At 54.6% G+C, this 16,414-nt stretch overlaps 3 protein-coding genes across 8 annotated transcripts in view; 2 read left to right on the forward strand and 1 right to left on the reverse strand.

Annotated features, from left to right (window-relative positions):
• Nucleotides 1–6,310, forward strand: part of Card9 (caspase recruitment domain family member 9) — a 9,646-nt gene extending 3,336 nt beyond the window's left edge. For all 3 annotated transcript variants that reach the window (XM_055599870.1, XM_055599871.1, XM_055599873.1), the window contains 10 exons: nucleotides 465–769; nucleotides 838–1,017; nucleotides 1,151–1,294; nucleotides 1,625–1,750; nucleotides 2,937–3,128; nucleotides 3,585–3,626; nucleotides 4,034–4,082; nucleotides 5,426–5,499; nucleotides 5,908–5,984; nucleotides 6,059–6,310. In XM_055599870.1, the coding sequence (XP_055455845.1) occupies nucleotides 465–769; nucleotides 838–1,017; nucleotides 1,151–1,294; nucleotides 1,625–1,750; nucleotides 2,937–3,128; nucleotides 3,585–3,626; nucleotides 4,034–4,082; nucleotides 5,426–5,499; nucleotides 5,908–5,984; nucleotides 6,059–6,158 (1,289 nt within the window). In that variant the 3' untranslated portion in view covers nucleotides 6,159–6,310. The remainder of the gene's footprint in view (nucleotides 1–464; nucleotides 770–837; nucleotides 1,018–1,150; nucleotides 1,295–1,624; nucleotides 1,751–2,936; nucleotides 3,129–3,584; nucleotides 3,627–4,033; nucleotides 4,083–5,425; nucleotides 5,500–5,907; nucleotides 5,985–6,058) is intronic.
• A 63-nt stretch (nucleotides 6,311–6,373) lies between these two features.
• Nucleotides 6,374–8,328, forward strand: Dnlz (DNL-type zinc finger). Its single transcript, XM_055599874.1, has 3 exons — nucleotides 6,374–6,687; nucleotides 7,010–7,149; nucleotides 7,969–8,328. Exons 1-3 carry the CDS (start codon nucleotides 6,460–6,462, stop codon nucleotides 8,120–8,122), a joined length of 522 nt encoding a protein of 173 aa, XP_055455849.1. The 5' UTR covers nucleotides 6,374–6,459; the 3' UTR covers nucleotides 8,123–8,328.
• Nucleotides 8,329–10,273: 1,945 nt separating this feature from the next.
• The window catches only part of Gpsm1 (G protein signaling modulator 1), a 26,235-nt gene continuing 20,094 nt past the window's right edge, over nucleotides 10,274–16,414 (reverse strand). For 3 of the 4 annotated variants that reach the window (XM_055599866.1, XM_055599869.1, XM_055599867.1), the window contains 3 exons: nucleotides 13,868–14,024; nucleotides 13,257–13,465; nucleotides 10,274–11,685 (listed from right to left, as the gene is read on the reverse strand). In XM_055599866.1, coding sequence (XP_055455841.1) covers nucleotides 11,479–11,685; nucleotides 13,257–13,465; nucleotides 13,868–14,024 — 573 coding nt within the window. In that variant the 3' untranslated portion in view covers nucleotides 10,274–11,478. Of the gene's footprint in view, nucleotides 11,686–13,256; nucleotides 13,466–13,867; nucleotides 14,025–16,131; nucleotides 16,276–16,414 lie in introns of those variants that run through there. The other variant, XM_055599868.1, reaches the window with a different exon arrangement.

Raw genomic sequence — 16,414 nt, forward strand, 5'->3', positions numbered from 1 at the left:
GCCTGATGGTCATCCAGGGGCAGAGGCGTCCTTTCCTGATGGAATAGCCACAACCCTATCAGTCTGCGTTCATCTCATAAAGATCATTGTAAATCTCATAAAGATCATTGTAAGAATAGAGAGGGCCAGGCATGATGGCACGCACCTTTAATCCCTCTGGAGGCAGAGGAGGCAGATCTCTGAGTTAAGAGGCCAGCCAGGACGAAATACGCAGTGAGACCTTGACTCAAAAAAAGGGTGGAGGGATGACAACAGAGAGCCACCTGGAGTCCTGGCCTGCGAATGGTCCTCAGTGATGAATTAGAATCTCATTCAGTTCACCCATGAGGGGCAGCAAGGCAGCTTGGGCCTAGAGAGCACACTCAGTCTTGAGGGAACCTTCCTACAAGTTTTCTCTGTGGAGGCCAGCAGTGCTTCCTCTGTCCTCACTCTGTGGGCTCTGTCTGACACTGCATGGTCCCCAGATGCATCAGGGGAATCAGGCCTGACACAGCTGCTGATGACAGAGGTCATGAAGCTGCAGAAGAAGGTTCAGGACCTGACAGCCCTTCTGAGCTCCAAGGATGATTTCATCAAGGAGCTTCGGGTAAAGGACAGCCTACTGCGTAAGCACCAGGAGCGTGTGCAGCGGCTCAAGGAAGAGTGTGAGCTGAGCAGCACTGAGCTGAAGCGCTGCAAGGATGAGAACTATGAACTGGCCATGCGCCTGGCACATCTGAGCGAAGAGAAGGGTGCAGCGCTCATGAGGAACCGTGACCTGCAGCTTGAGGTGATCACTTGCCCCACCTGCAGCGGGGGTGGTCTGGAGGAGGCTGTAGCTGACTGGACCACCCACAGGTGGACCGGCTCAGGCACAGCCTCATGAAGGCAGAGGATGACTGCAAGGTGGAACGCAAGCACACCCTGAAGCTCAGGCATGCCATGGAGCAGCGGCCTAGCCAGGAGCTGCTGTGGGAACTGCAGCAGGAGAAGGACTTGCTGCAGGCCAGGGTGCAGGAGCTGGAGGTCTCTGTGCAGGTAGGCTACCAGGAGGGCACACCAGGCCCCACATCTGCAGGGGTTTCCAGCTGGGCACACTAGATGGTTCATCTACAGTGGCTGTGGCATTGTGGGCATCCTCAGCCAGGCTGTTGCCCTCTACCACCTCCAGGAGGGTAAGCTGGACAGGAACAGTCCCTACATTCAAGTGCTGGAGGAGGACTGGCGCCAGGCACTGCAGGAGCACCAGAAGCAGGCCAGCACCATCTTCTCCCTACGAAAGGACCTCCGCCAGGCTGAGGCCCTCCGGACCCGGGTGAGAGACCAGGCAGGGAGGCAAACAATGCCCCCTGGGTAGCTTGGAAGGTGGGGTCTGGGACCTAGATCACGGCCTTACTTTCACCAATTCGATGTACAGTCGTGTCATGTCCACGGCTAGGGTCACCCTTTGGGCTTATAATGTGACCAATGGTGGTTGAGGCCATGGTCTTGGACCAGACTAGCCTACTGTGGCCTGGGACTCCAGTGCCTTCCCCATCATTTTAGCTAGCCTGATCTTGTGTGCTCTGGAGCTGTTGCCCTGAGTCCAGCCCAGCTGTCAGGTGGGCAGTGAAGAATGGGCGCAGCTGAGTGGTGCTCCCTATAGTGCATGGAGGAAAAGGAGATGTTCGAGCTGCAGTGCCTGGCCTTGCGCAAGGATGCCAAGATGTACAAGGACCGTATCGAGGCTATCCTGCAGCAAATGGAGGAGGTCTCCATTGAGCGGGACCAGGTAGGTACCACACATGTTCAGGAGATGAGAACAAGAGGGGTATTGCAGCCTTTGGAGTAGTGATCAAAGTTTTGTTTTGTTTTGTTTTGTTTTTTAATTTACACACAATGTAATTTGGCAGTGTTGCAAGGAAGAACCTGGGACTGCTTGTAGAAATGCAGGAAAGTTTGCTTCACTCAAAGGAAGAGCTTATGTAGCAGGGAGCCACCATGGCACCTGGGCTGGGTAGAGTAAGGACAGGGTGGGAGACCTTGATAGGGGAGAGGAAGCTGCTAGCTTCACAAGTGGGAGCTAGCAGGTATTTGGTAGAACTGGTGGTGGCTCCCTGGGATAGGCAGCAGCAGTAGCAGTAGCTCATACCTGTAATCCCAGCACTTGGAGGTTGAGACACAATAATATAATGTGAATTCAAGGCCAGCCTGGATGACACAGTGAGTTCCAAGCCAGTTTGCGCTCCAGTGTGAGAACTTGTCTCAGAAAGCCAAAAACAACTGAACCAGGTTTGGTGGCACATGTGGGTTATTCCCGGATTTAAAGGCGGAGGCAGGAGAATTAGAAATTCAAGGCTGTCCTCCGCTACACTGTAAACTTGAAGCCAGAGTAGGATAATGAAATGGTCTCCCAAGAAACAAAAGAAAAGGCACCGTGTTCATCTTAAGAACAGTCATTGATCATATTCTTAATGCTGCATCCAGAATTTATAAAACATGCTATGTCGGTGGGACAGAGACACATGCTACCTGCTGGGGATGTAGGACTTCTCAGCTGAACTCCCTAGGAACTACCTTGAGAACTAATCATAGAGATTTTTAGCTGCTTCTTTGTAGTGTTTTTCTTTTTAAATTAATTTTATTCATTTTTATTGTTCTGAGACAGTGGCTCATGTTACCTAGTCTTGCCTCAAACTAGGATATATCCAAAGAGGACCTTGAAATACTGGTCCTGCTTCTGCCTCCTGAATGCTAGGATTCTGGGCTTGTCCTGCTCCACCCAGTGTCTGTTCATTTGTATGAGAGCCCTGGCTGCTGTGAGGATCCCTCCAGTTCAGCAACTCTGACTGTACAACAGGGTGGTTGATATCCAGCCGGACCTTTGGTAGAGGCTGGGAGCTGTACTCCCAAATGAGAGCCAAGAGCATCTCTGGCCAGGTCTCTTGCTGAAGGTGTGCCCTCTACTATTCCTGCAGGCTATGGTCTCCAGGGAAGAGCTGCATGCACAGTGTACCCAGAGCTTTCAGGACAAAGATAAGCTTCGGAAGCAGGTTCGGGAGCTGGGTGAGAAGGCAGATGAGCTGCAGCTGCAGTTGTTCCAGAGTGAGGGCCGGCTACTGGCCGCTGAGGGTAGACTCAAGCAGCAGCAGCTGGACATGCTCATCCTGGTAGGCCTCTCTATCTGAGGTAGTCTGGGCAGTAAGTGAGCTGGGGAGGATGTGGGGTCAGAGCAAGATTCCAAGAAGGATCATGCAGCCTAGAAGCACCCCCATTCCTAGGCTGGCATGGCCAATGCCCTGCTTGTGGCCTCAGAAAATGCCTGGGCCTTCCTGAGTCTCCCTTTTCCTGTTTAGAGCTCCTCATGGTGGGATGACAGCCAAAGATATCACTCAAGGTCCAGTTAGCACACAGGACTGTTGAGCAGTGGCCTTGACCACGGAGTAACCTTCGGGTGGCTTGGTGGTGTAGTGTCAAGAAAGGCATGTTCTGGACAGGGCCCTGGAGAAGGAGCTGAGATATGTGCAAGGGCTCCCTAGAGGATAGGGCTGGGCTGGGGCCCTCAGAATGCCAGGTGCTTGGAACCCCTACAGCCCACTGACTGACTACCTTTTCTGTGGCCACAGAGCTCTGACTTAGAGGACAGTTCACCCAGGAACTCCCAGGAGGTGAGTGTGATCCAGTGGGTAGGCACAGAGCAGGCCTCTCCCTGGCCTTTAACCTCCATCTGACTTCACACACATCTCCCACATGGGTCCTGTTCCCTTGAACTGGGCTGTCCCCTCTCTCCCATTTTAAGTTGGATACAGGGAAAAGTACTGGCCAAACTCCAAAGCCTTTGTTTGCTTGTGAGGAATGCCCATATCCTAGCCTCTCAGGAACTCTAGTTTCCTTTGCCTGTTGGCCCAGCTGGGACTGAGTCCCTGAGGATCTCTGTGCAGAGGGTTGACAGTGATGGCTGTGCCAACTAAGTAGCTGGGGTCAAGTGGCCGGGGGGTTGAGCCACATCTAGTCCTGGAAGAGCAATTGTGGCTTGTAGCATCGCTTAACCAGGTGGCATATCTCTGTCTGGAAGCTCTCACTGCCTCAGGACCTGGAGGAGGATGCCCAGCTCTCAGACAAAGGTGAGGATGTGGGGATCCCATGTACCACCAAGGGCATCTAGGCTGTAGTTTCCTGGCTTCCTGAACCCTGGCCCATCCTTGGCATACAAAGCTGTATGATTTAGTTTGTCTCAATATTCACACCACTCCAAGGATGGAGAAACTGAGGCAGGGATTGGCAATCGTGAAGAGATAAATTCTTAGGCTAATATACCCAAAGAATAAGGAATCTGATTTGAATGTGGGGCTTAGGTCTCAGGATCTGTGGCTCAGAGGGCAGTGAGTATGAAGTCTTTCACCCTGCATAGGCCCATCTTTCCCAACCAGCCTTCCTCCTGCAGAGGGAGATACCAGCCAGTATCCAGGTGTGTTCAATGAAGGCGTGACGGACAGGGCAGCAAGCAAGGAGGTGGGGTGTGCTATCCACAGTAGCAGGCTGCCAAACAGGACCCTCTGATCTAGTAGTTGGCTCATTAGTTCTGGAGATGGCAGTTGGGGGAGCTGGTGAGAACAGTGTCCTAAGGTAGCTGAAGTTGAGGCTTGAGGGAGTCTAGTGCAGGGAGGTGCCTTGAGAGCTTTCGTGAGAAGTCAGACAGACTTCCTCAGCTCTGCCTCACCCCAAGCTCTAGCCAAAGGCAAAAGGGGAACAAGTGGTACAGATGGAGAAGTGTGGAGGTGGGTCACCCACGACAGCCCCCAAGACCCAACTTGAGGCCACTGAGCTCCACGTGGGCACAAAAGGAGGAGAACCCAAGAGCAGCCAGCTCCCTGGAAGCATGGCAGGAGTTTGGCAGCACGACAATGAGAGGGGTAGGGCTGCGGGTTGCTCTCATACCCTGAGTCCTCCTTGGATATAACTGTTTCTTGGTGTTCATAGTTCTCTCTGAACATCTGCCTGAAGGCTTGAGCCCTGGTCTGCCCAGGACCTGAGGCATGCTGGGTCTGGCCACCCGGAAGGTGTACTTGCTCTCACCTTCAGAGGCCTGAACTCTCCACTGAAGCTGTTCCAACCCCATGGGAACCACTAGAAACAAAAATGTTGCCAAGCCAATAGGGACACGGCCTGGGGCATGCTTGAGCAAACTGTCCTGGGGACCTGGACTCTTTCCTACCCATTTGTCCTTGTATGTGTGGTGACCGTCAGCTTGGGAGGTGAGGGTGGGTGATTGTAGGAGCCCTGCTGAGGGCTCCTAGCTGCCAAGGACTCACAACCTGTTCCCATCTGTCAAATACAGTCTCCGTTGGACTTGTGTGAGGGTCCCAGCCCATAAAGCTGGCCTAGGCTAATGCTCGTTAGGCTCTTGACAAAGGGAGGTGGGGGCCATGCCAGATGGGGACCCTATAAGCACAGTTCTTCCTTTCAGGTGTCCTAGCAGACAGGGAGAGCCCAGAGCAGCCCTTCGTGGCTCTGAACAAGGATCAGTCTTCACAGACCCATGTAAGGCTGACTGGGGTCCCCAGAGCCCTGGTTGCTTAAATGGCTGACCCTGGGGAGGAGGGTGACCCCACCTGTACCCCTGAACAGGTGGGGATCACAAGATCTTTGCAGTGCATATGATGTAGCGTTTGCATAGTGTTTGGGGCATGAAGTAGAGCCCCCCCTTCTTGGACAGAACCCTAGATGTGGGATGGTTGGACAGGGGAGGGGGTTGGCGATGAAAGGACACCCGTAGAGAGCTGTTCACTGTCAGTCTGACAGTGTTATGGTAGTTGCCCCATGCTCAGTCATCTTGGAGTCCAGCAGGCCCCACAGCTGGCCAGCTAGCTCCGCTTCACACCTGATGGAGTTCCAGGGCGGCCCTGGGAAGGCCACGGTGTCCAGTTGCCGGCCCCGTTTCTTCTGCAGGGCATAGGGCCCAGCAGCAGCGAGCCCCCGGAGAAGGAGCGGCGGCGCCTCAAGGAGAGCTTCGAGAACTACCGCAGGTGTGGGACGGCTGGCAGGACGGCAGGGAGGGCGGGGCACTTGCGTTTACCTACTCACACGCCAGGTCCCACAGGAAGCGGGCGCTCCGCAAGGTGCAGAACAGCTGGCGACAGGACGAAGGGGACCGCGGGAACACCACGGGCAGCGACAACACCGACACGGAGGGCTCCTAGCGCACCGCACCGAGGCTGAGCATCTGTGTAATTGTGAAGGGGTGCTGCGTTTTTTACTGTACGCTACACATGCATTGTACAAGTATTGGAAAGTGCAGCTAAATAAAATGACCACCCAGCTGAGCCTGTTGGGCGGATATGCAAGCTGGTGACACCAGGGGGCGGCAGAGTGTAACGCGCCCGTGGCTTACGGAAGCCGAATAAGGGCGCTTCCTGTCACAGCGCCCGTTTCCAAAGTGGCCGATGCAGCCTCAGTCGAACGGGGCTCCGCAGGAAGGAGTGACTAAGGACCGCTGTCGGGATGTTGCGGGCAGCGCTGGGCCGCGTGCCGACATTACTCCGTAGTGTGCCGACCCAGGATCCCAGACTCGGGCAGCTTTGGCATTCAGGGTGTCTTCTGAGAACCTCGGGGAGATGTCGGGGCTGGGCCCGGGGCTGGCGGAGCTCGAGCTCCATGCCGGGATCAGGGCATGTGACAGCGCTGGGGCGCGTACAAGTGGACCACTACCAGCTCATTTACACCTGCAAGGTGGGCGCTCTCAGCAGCACCCAGGGCAGTTTGATTTTCTGAAGGTGTAGCGTTCTGGCAGAAAGCCGTAGCTTTCTGGACGGGGAGGGGCGGGGTCTTCACGAAATAGCTAGAGAGGGGTGGAGCTATCTATGAGGGACAGGGCCTTCTGGGAGAGGCGTTGGATTATCAGGAAAAGGGTGGTCTAGGAAGAAAGGGGTTGGGCCATCTCCTAAATAGGACCCTTTGGGAAGGGGCTAGGGCTGTCTCTCAGAGTGGAGTTAGTCCATAGGAGGGACATTCCTGTGTGTACCTGGCCTGACCACCCCTCTAACCCAGCCAGGTCTGTGGGACTCGGTCATCCAAGCGCATCTCAAAGTTGGCCTATCACCAAGGCGTGGTCATCGTGACTTGCCCTGGCTGCCAGAACCACCATATCATCGCAGACAACCTAGGCTGGTTCTCTGACCTGAAGGGCAAGAGGTGAGGCCGGCTGGGAAGGTAGGAGACAGTAGGATTGTGGCCCTATATGAGCCTGGGTCCTGCGTTGCCTGCCTGGGCCAGCACTTGGTTTTGTTGGGACCCCTCTCTCTACCTGGACAGCCCAGCTTCCTCATGGATTTAGAAACAGTTGAACTTCAGATAAAGTATGAATGGCCTCCAGATGTGGCAAACTATACCTCTGGGCAGCTCAGTCTAGTTCTATGGCTCTACCTCTGTTACTGCCCGACCTCTGATCTGTCCAATGGCTTTGCCACTTTCTAGTGGAGGTTTTTTGTCCTCTGCCAACTCAGGGCAGATGGGAGAGTAGGTGTCAGACTGTGGAGTAGGCGTTGGCCTTCAGATGGTCTCACTTTTGGGAGAGCAATAGGGAGGGCCACGAGTGAGTGTAGAGAACAGGTCTATGGCTATGCCCAATGGCTTCTTAGTGTTCTGTGAAGAGAGGGCAGTGGTAAGAGTATGGGCAGAGCCACAAGGAGAGCCTGTGAGATAAAACTTGCAGGCCTTGGGTCTCTAGGGTGCTGCAGAGAAATCTCAGTTCCTATATGTAGGAACAGGACAGAACTGCATGGATGGCTGCTACCTGGTGAGAGGCAGCCAAGACTCTTCGTGGTACACTGTGCAGGTGAGATGTCTTCTGAGGTGGTGCTTGTTAACACACAATTGTTGAAGGTTCCAATAGGTGCCTTGGAGGTACTGCTGCCACTTGGATGCTGGGACACGTGTTATAGGCCCAAGATGACCTTGGGATACCCTTGAGGGGGTCCAGTGTAAAGCCGATGCTGCCTTCTTGTCTTGCAGAAACATTGAAGAGATCCTAGCAGCCAGAGGAGAGGAGGTGCACCGGGTGTCTGGTGACGGTGCCCTGGAACTGATTCTGGAGGCTGCTGAACCACCTGCTACCCCAGAAGGGGGTGAGGATCCCAACCACCCTGGCAAAATGGAACAGAGCTGACCTGTGTACTCCTGCCGCTGTAGACTCACAAAAGTCGCTCTACTCACCTGGAGCTTCTCAAGTGTGCTGCTTTCTTCTCAGTAAACAATCACCTCCAGGTCCTGGGCCTGGGCTCTTTTTTTTTTTTTTTTTCTGAAGTCAGAATAACTCTGTGGCTCTAGGACTGAGCTTCATGAACATTCCACCTCTTAAGAGGAATCCCTTTATTCCTGTGTGCAGTGGTTCTCCTTTTTAAATCGGGCTGTGTCTGGGTGTTGACTTAGACTTGTGGCCTTGGGCAATTTTTGTTCCTCAGAACTCTGTACTACTTCCTCCTATATTACCTGCCATCCCCTGGCTAGCGCTGGTGGCTTCCTTCCGTTGCCTGAGCTAGTGTCAAGCCCAGCCCTAAAGCTTGGCTTTTGTAGCAGAACAGGCTGCTCAATGTGGCCAGAGACCTGTAGAACACTGCACAGATGCTTAGGAGAGTGATCCAGAGAGTCCCCCTACCCCGTGAGCTGGCTGCACCTCCAATCTTCCTGTGTTGAAACCTAAGAGGAGATGGGTGGAAGTGATGAGGGCCATATGATGCTTACCTTGGTGTATGGTTCATCTCCTAACTTTGTTTGACATGCCTTCAGGATGTTCTTGTGTTCAGGAAAGCAAGCAGATGCAAGACCAGGTCAGGCTTTTTACAGGAGTCTCTGGGCCCTGTGATGACCTTCAGCATTAATCACCATCCCATCTGGCAGGGAAAGACCTGGGACAGGAGGGTGGGGAAGGCAGCTGAGTACAGTATGACAGTGACACAATGCCTCCCTGTCTCCAGGGACCCAGCCGGTGATTAGCAGTTCACTCTGGGCCGTGGGAGGCTGGGTGCACTTGCAATCTGTGCCTCCACTCGATTACCCCCTGTCCTTTCCTTGGCAAACACCCTGCTATTATCCCCACCCAGCACCTCCTGTACCATTTGTGCCAACTGTCATAGACCTAGAATCAGCGCCAGCCTCCTCCAGGCTGCTCCCTGTGGAGGACACAGAGGTCAGAGGGGGCCGACGGAGTTGGTTATGGGCCTTCAAGTGGGGCCTGACCAGTCTGCCTTGTCTTCAAGTGTCTGGACCAGAGTTTGAGGAGGCCTGGAGCTGGTAGACCTGATGGTGCAGAACTGGATCTAGGGTACTTCCTCTGGATGTCAAAGCCAGCAGTTTGGACTTATCTCGTGTGTGTGCCTTCTACGTGTTGCTGTGCCTCATTTGGGGCCTTGCTGCTTCAGAGCCTTCCTTTCCAGGGAGCTCTCCTGGACATCAAGTTTTCTTCACTTTAAGCCTCACCTTCCACACAGTCCATTACTGCAGAGTCCACACTCTACCCTGTTCTGCAGACTCACGCTGGGCCACTGTTCCCACTCATGTGGCCAGGTACCTGGCAGCCTGAAATTCTCCTGACTACTAGTTAAGCTGTCTACACCTTCCTCCCGCTCTGTAGAGACTTTAGTACAACCGTAGCCCAGGATCCTAGTACCTCTTGGCAGACCATTGCTTTCAGCCTGACTCCTGTGGGGTGGCTCAGCTCTCTCTCCATTCCCTTCTCATGGCAGCTGCCTTCGGCAGTGCTCCCAGCACCTGAGCAGTTCCAGCCTTCTTGGAAGAGTATGGCTGCCTCTAGAGCAACCACAGTGCTCCAGACTAGAGACTTTTCTAGGCTATTTTACTAGTCTTAGCTTATCTTCTGCCTCCCTTGGCTCAGGTTAGGCCTCTCCCCAGAGGGCCCAATCAGGACATGAGTTCCATGGGGTGTTGCTCACCACATGAACACTAAAAACAAGTCAGATCTTCTCCAAGCTTCTATTCCTTAGACTGGCCAAGCCCAGCCCCTGCAACATGAACTGCTAGGAGAAAGGGAGCCCTGTGGCTGAGTCCAATCCAGTTGGTGAGGCAGTACCACAGGCAGTCCCTATAGTGTTTACTGTGACATCCCTGGCCTCTGTTACCTGTCTTTGGTAACAGGTCTCTGGTAGTCAGGATTATGGGGACAACAGAGAATGCAGCAGATAGAGGCCTTGGCCCAGCTCCTCATTGCTGCATGCAGCAGGGACACCTCCCTTGTGGTTGCAGATGGCTTGTATCACGTCCTGGGAAGGCTGACTGACACAAATTCCAACAGAAGCCACACTCACTTGGCAGACTTTTATTTTTGGGTAAAACAAAACAAACGTACCTCTCGGGTTGGAAAGGACCCGTGAACAACATGGCAAACACGTGTGAGCAATAAATACGCATGTACATTCAAGTATGCGGGCGGCCACCAATGTCCCGCCCAAGACCCTGTGCTCTGTTATCTGCTTCTGTCCTCAGGTCCAGCTTTTCAGTTTCCCTTGCTCTGGCCCCTTCTAGGCTGCAGGGTAAGAGGCCCTGGGTTAGTAGGTTGTATGGAGCCCTCCAGTAGGGCTGGCTGTAGTACCTGCAGGCAAGAGCTGGGACCATGATCCCCAAGTGACTGTCAAGGATAATCTCAAGATGCCTGCCTGAGTCTCCACCCCAACCACAGTGCCCTGTATCCAACTCAGATATTACAGCTGGACCCCTCCTTGGGGAGAAAGCCAAGATACCGTCTCCCTAATAAAACGGGGGGATGTCCACTGGGGAGACTGGAGATCTAGCTGATCAGATTCCTCATGAATACCCACTGCCACCCAGCACTCCTAGGATAAGATCCTGCCTGTGTTTTTGGCTTGGAGGCTTGCCTTGTCCCTTTGCAGGGACAAGATCCATCCTTCCTCAAAGGGTAACTGCAAGGCTGAGGAATATCTGGACTGTCAATCTCCCATAGCAAGGTTGGGCACAGACAGGCCAGGATAGGGCCTGCCCTGGGGAGGTGAGGCAGATCAGAGTGTATCTCCTGCGTAGCCATCCCAGGACCAGCTGGGGGACAGAACATGCCTTGCCACTGTAGTCCCCTTTTCCCCCAGAAGAGTCTTTGAAGCCCCTCTGGGGAGCTCGGGGAAGTTGGCAGAGTTTCACATTTGGCAGGGCAAGACTTGAGAAGAATCTGGACAGCACCGGGGCTTGGGGCCAACATGCTGAAGGCCCGGCCTGGAGCAGGGCAGGGCAGGGCCTGCAGGAAGCTGTGGACCATATGGGGACAGAAGCATGCCCTTCCCCATATAGCAGCTCTAGCCTGGGCCCACCACCCTGGGGGGAGGGTTGTCCTTGAAGGCTGTGCCCACTATCTGGCTCAGTGGGAAAGGGCTGGGGGCTGAGCTGGCTCTCCATCATGGCCTTGGGAGGATTTGGCTTATTGAAGGATCATGGCCACTGTGGACAACTGTGAGGCCCCAGAGCCCAGGGTAGGGCATGCCTGGCTGCAGGGGTGTGGCCTTAGCTGGCACCTGGTGGACACTGCTGCCGGGGATCAGGCAGCCCACTGGCCTCCTGCTCTGGGCTCCCAGCAAGGTCCACACGCTGCTCATCCATCCGCTTAGCCTGCACCCTCTGGATAAGGCTGAAGAAATCCTCATCAGGCATGGTGGGGCCTCGGGGCAGCACATCGGGGGGTGGACAGCGCTGGTCATCAATCCTGGAGGACTGGACAGACATACAGTGTAGGTTGGTGGTCTTGCATTTCTTGGACCTTTGGAAGGCCTATTCTGGCACTGGGTGGGTGATGGGCTTATTGAAAATGAGGACAGCAGGAGGCTGGAGAGATGGCTCAGAGTTAAGAGCACTGTCTGCTCTGCCAGAGGTTCTGAGTTCAGTTCCCAATAACCACATGGTGGCTCACAACCATCTATAAATGAGATCTGGTGCCCTCTTCTGGCCTGCAAGCACACATGCCACAACACTGTATACATAATAAATAAATCTTAAAAAAGAAAAAAACAAGGGCAGCAAACACTGGCTTAGGAGAAGTGGTGTAATCCAAGTGGGACCTGTTTCAGTCACCTCTTGCCTCCTGATTCTGCTAGTGCTAGAAGTAGTGCTAGAAGCCCTGCCCTGGCAACATCTCTTTAAGACTCCCCAGACCTGTGGCTAGCCAATCTAATAGAAAGGACTGGATGGTATATTCTGGACATAGAACAAACCAGCAGCTACCAGGCAGCCCTAAGCCCAACTGAGGGGACGTGCCAATGCAAACACTGTATCCCTACAACTACCCTGGAACCTGCCATAGCCCTGGACTGCCCTTGGAGGGCCTGGGGGTCGCAGCTCAGGGCCTGTTGCTTGGAAACCACCACCGCCCCCCAGTCCTCCCCAAGGGTCTCCTTTGGATCAATCAGCTGACACCACAGGCTCTGCCTGTTCTGATGTGGAGGCTGGGGGGTCTGAAGGGTGCTGGCTTCTCTTCAGGGCCTGGAGCAGAAGGGACTGGAGCAGGTGCAGCTGATGGCCCAGGTATTTGAGTGGGCAACGCTTCTCAGGAGGAGCTGGCTTAGAGGAGGCTGTCTGGATGCTGCTGTGGTTCTGGCTTTTCTGTGAGAATGAAGATTGATCTGGAAACTTAGCCTAAGGCAGAGGTGGAATGCTGACCCTGGTCATTCCTGTGTCTACCCAAGCCCCACCATGTACATGCTCCAGCTGGCCTGCGGGGTGAACCACCAAACCTCTGCTAGCAGCATCCCAGCTTCACCCCATTCCATATAGTAAGTAAGGCCCATTTATGGTAGCCCTGCCCTGGTTTTGTCCTCCCAGGCCTAGGCTCTCCATCTTACCTGCTGTCCCATGCGGTGTGGTCTTTTTCAGGGCCCGTTCCTGTCTCCTGTTTCTCCAGCCAGCTGCTAACATCCTAGCTCTGCCCCCCCCATTAGTCCCAATTCCAGGGTGCCACTTGATCCTCAGCTTCCTCTGGCCAGATGTGGAAGCTGGAGTGGATACCCCTGGATTTGGGGATCTGGCAGCCCCAGGCTGAACTCTAGCACCAAAATGTGCTGAGGCTGCTGTCTCAGGAGGTTCTTGGGCCCCTTGGCTGAAGGAGGGCTTCAGGCCTGAGCATCTGTGGATGGTCCCTGAGTATGCCATCCTCATCCATCAGCTTGTTGCTATGTCTCTCTCAGGCATCCCTCAGATAAAGCCAGGTGTGTTTTCCACAGCTGGCAGAGGACCACTGAAAGGCTGGCCTGGATGAGATCCCACCCATTCTCTCCTGAGTGCAGGCCCACCTGGTACTTGATAAGCATGTTGAAAAACTCATCCCCTGGCTCCTGGGGGTCACCATCGCCTCGGAGGTGCCCCACATTGTTGAGCGTGATGCGTAGCCCAGGCAGGCTGCCCACGCTAGCCCTCTGGTCATCTAGCCGGCGGCTCTGGGAGCTGGCAATGAGGTCAAAGAACTCCTCAGTCTGTGGTGAAGCTGTCACAGAGGGCTGAGCTGCAAGGGACAGAAGGTGAGGCCTGGAGTGGGAAGGTGGCCACTGGTAGTTCTGGCATCTGGGGCTCGCCTGGCTCTCCCAAGGGAATACAGCCCCAGTAAGTCTTCTATGCCTGCTCCTAACCATCTTGCCCCTGCCCTGCCTCCCACCCCCACCTCCCAGGACTTCAGGAGCTGACAGGAGAAGCTTTGGCCTCCCACACACTCAAAGGCTGGGATGCACAGACACTGCGTGTTCTTCAGGGCAGAGTAATTATACACTTCACAGGATGCAGCTTTAGGGACAAGTGCGGAGGTAGTGCTGGGTGACAGAGGCACTTTGCAGCTGGCCTATCCTGCTCTTGGGGCTCCTAGGATTAGTGCTAGGTCTGGATGGCAGGCCCACCCAGGTGCTGTACTCACCTGCCCTCTCCTCCAGGGTTGCAGCAGCTGTGGCCTCAGCAGCCCCTGCCTGGCCTTCCTCTAGGGGACAGCGCTGGTCATCCATTCGACTGCTCTGGAACTTACTCAGCAGGTCAAAGAAGCACTCCTCATCAGAAGATGGGGCCCTGGGAATACCCTGGGTGGGGAGGAGAAGCCCAATTCAGCCCTCAGTGCCCCAGCCTCCTAGACCTGCTGGCAGGACTGCCCACCCTGATCACACACATTTCTAAGTCCTAGGGTCTGAGGACCCTCCCAGGTGCTACCACCATCGACACAATGCCCCCAACCTGCCTGTCTCCTGTCCCCACTTCTGTGGCTGTCACCTCCAGCCAGTCTCAGCCACTTTCCTGCCTTGCTGCTACCTCAGCCTTGGCCATCCCTACACAGCTTCAGCCTGGACTCTTCCCCGGGCTGACCCAGGTCAGAAGCCACTATCTTGGGAAGCCTTCTGTACTCCATCCCAGGGGGCCCTGTCAGTCATGAAGAGCTCCATCTATGCTTGACCCTCCCATGACCAGAGTAGGCCTCTGAAAGCATGAAGCTGGAATGTCAATCTGGCAGCAATGATGGAAGGATCCATAGATTATATCACCAAGGGCATGGAGGCCCATGTGGGAAGGTCTTGCCTCTTAGTTTAGGCCACACAACGAAAAGGTCCTAGACCAGCATCGATCTCAGAAGACAGCAGCTGGTAGGCATTGGGGGAGGAGGCAGTGTATGAGGGAAGACACTAACACTCCTAGGTCCTCTGTGAGCTGGTCAAGGGGAGGCCCCAAGTGACTGATGGGCGAGGGCTGGACCTCTACAGGGGTGGAGGATGGGTATACAGCTGCCTACTACTGAGAGTTCCTTCCTAGAGAAAGTTCTGCAGTCTGTACTGGGCTCCAGATCCCTGGGCTAACTGGATGTCAGGATCCGTCCTTCAATGTATGGATAGCTGAGTGCGGGTATGGGATAACTGTCCTAAGCCCAGGCAAGTCATGGGGGTGGAGAGGCCACTTCCAAAGGGAGAGTTTGGGCCTATGAATCCTGAGCATCAGGTGTCTAGAGCAAGTTGTGCCATTCCAGGCTCAGTTTACACATCCTTTAGAGACTCTGGTCTACCCTACAGCATGGGCCTTGAAAGCCTGGCCTGAGGTCCAGGACGGGCAATGGATGGGGTTCAGAGCCACTTGCTGTGAGAAGCTGGAACCTTCCCGAGCCCACAAAGTCCACACAAAGCAACTGCCAAGCTGTGGCCTTCTGAATACAGGAAGAGTCCTACCGAATGGCACTTCCCATGCCTGCAATGTCCCTGTGCACAGAGAGGTTGTACAGCCTACCCAAGATCACACAGAGGTAAGAACAGAACTGGGACCCGGATACAAGCAGACCTGGTGAACAACCCCAATTTAGGACTGAGCTCAGGATTCTGAAGGCAGTGAGAACCTGGTGGTGGGGCCTATGGACAGGGTAGTCACATGGCAGAGAAAAGAGAGACCCTACCAGATCTGTTCCCCAGGTTAACCTTGTCTCCAGGCTTTGTCCTTCTGTGGCTAAATAAGGCGGGCAGCCCAACACTGTCAGAACCAGGAGAAAAACCAGAACCAAGAGAAAAGGGAAAGCTGACAGACATCCTAGCCAGAGGAAAATGTGTGCCTGGGCTGAGCGGAGCCTGCAGGCTCAGCACTCCCCAAGGCCAGCGGGGGCTGCACAGGTATCTCTGGAGGCCTGGACACCTGCCTAGAGGAAGCTGCCTGCCTTCAGGGTTCAAGCTGTACTACAGAAAGGGTCTGCTTAGCACCTCCTCCACCACACATACCACACACACACACCCTCCAGACGTCCCTGCTCGATGGAAGCTCCTGAAAGGTCTGTATTTGCTCTGAGACCCCTCTTTCCCTAACTCCTGAGCTGTTAAGATACAGTGGAACCATTTCTAGGTTAGAGACTTAGGACTTGGAGTTCCTATGCTTACTGCCCTGTCCCTCCCTCTCATAACCCTCATGATCCCAGGTCTGAGACCATAGGTCCTTTGTCCTATGAAGACTGTGAAGGGCCTCCCTGTCCCCTGCCCACCACCTAAATCTCCCTTTGCCTCAAGTCCTGGCTCTTTCCCAAATGTCTGAATTCTTCTTGAGGTTTGACTGCAGTCTCCTCTACTTTAGTTTAAACTCAGCTCCTAGAGAAGTGTACAGACATTGGCCAGCCCACCCCTACCCTGGCTGACTGAAGTCCCTGAATGCCCAAGGACCCACACTCACGTGGAATCACAGGCTCCTTCCAGCAGAAGCAATCAGGAGCCGTATGGGTTCCAGGCCATGTGCAGCCCAGGCAGGATGCCAAGGTGCCAGGCACCACCTGCCTGAAGTGCCAAGTGCCTCCTCGCTGCTGTTGCTGGGACCCAGAGTATTCGCCTGATGCTTAAATAGGAGCCAGGGAGGAGGCTGGGCTCTCCCTGTACCCGCCCTCACTTCTGCAGCTCACGAGTTCTCAAACACACACACACACACACACACACACACACACACACACACACACACACAC

Source organism: Psammomys obesus, unplaced genomic scaffold, assembly GCF_907164565.1.
Source record: "Psammomys obesus unplaced genomic scaffold, mPsaObe1.curated_primary_1811, whole genome shotgun sequence".
Lineage (NCBI taxonomy): Eukaryota > Metazoa > Chordata > Mammalia > Rodentia > Muridae > Psammomys > Psammomys obesus.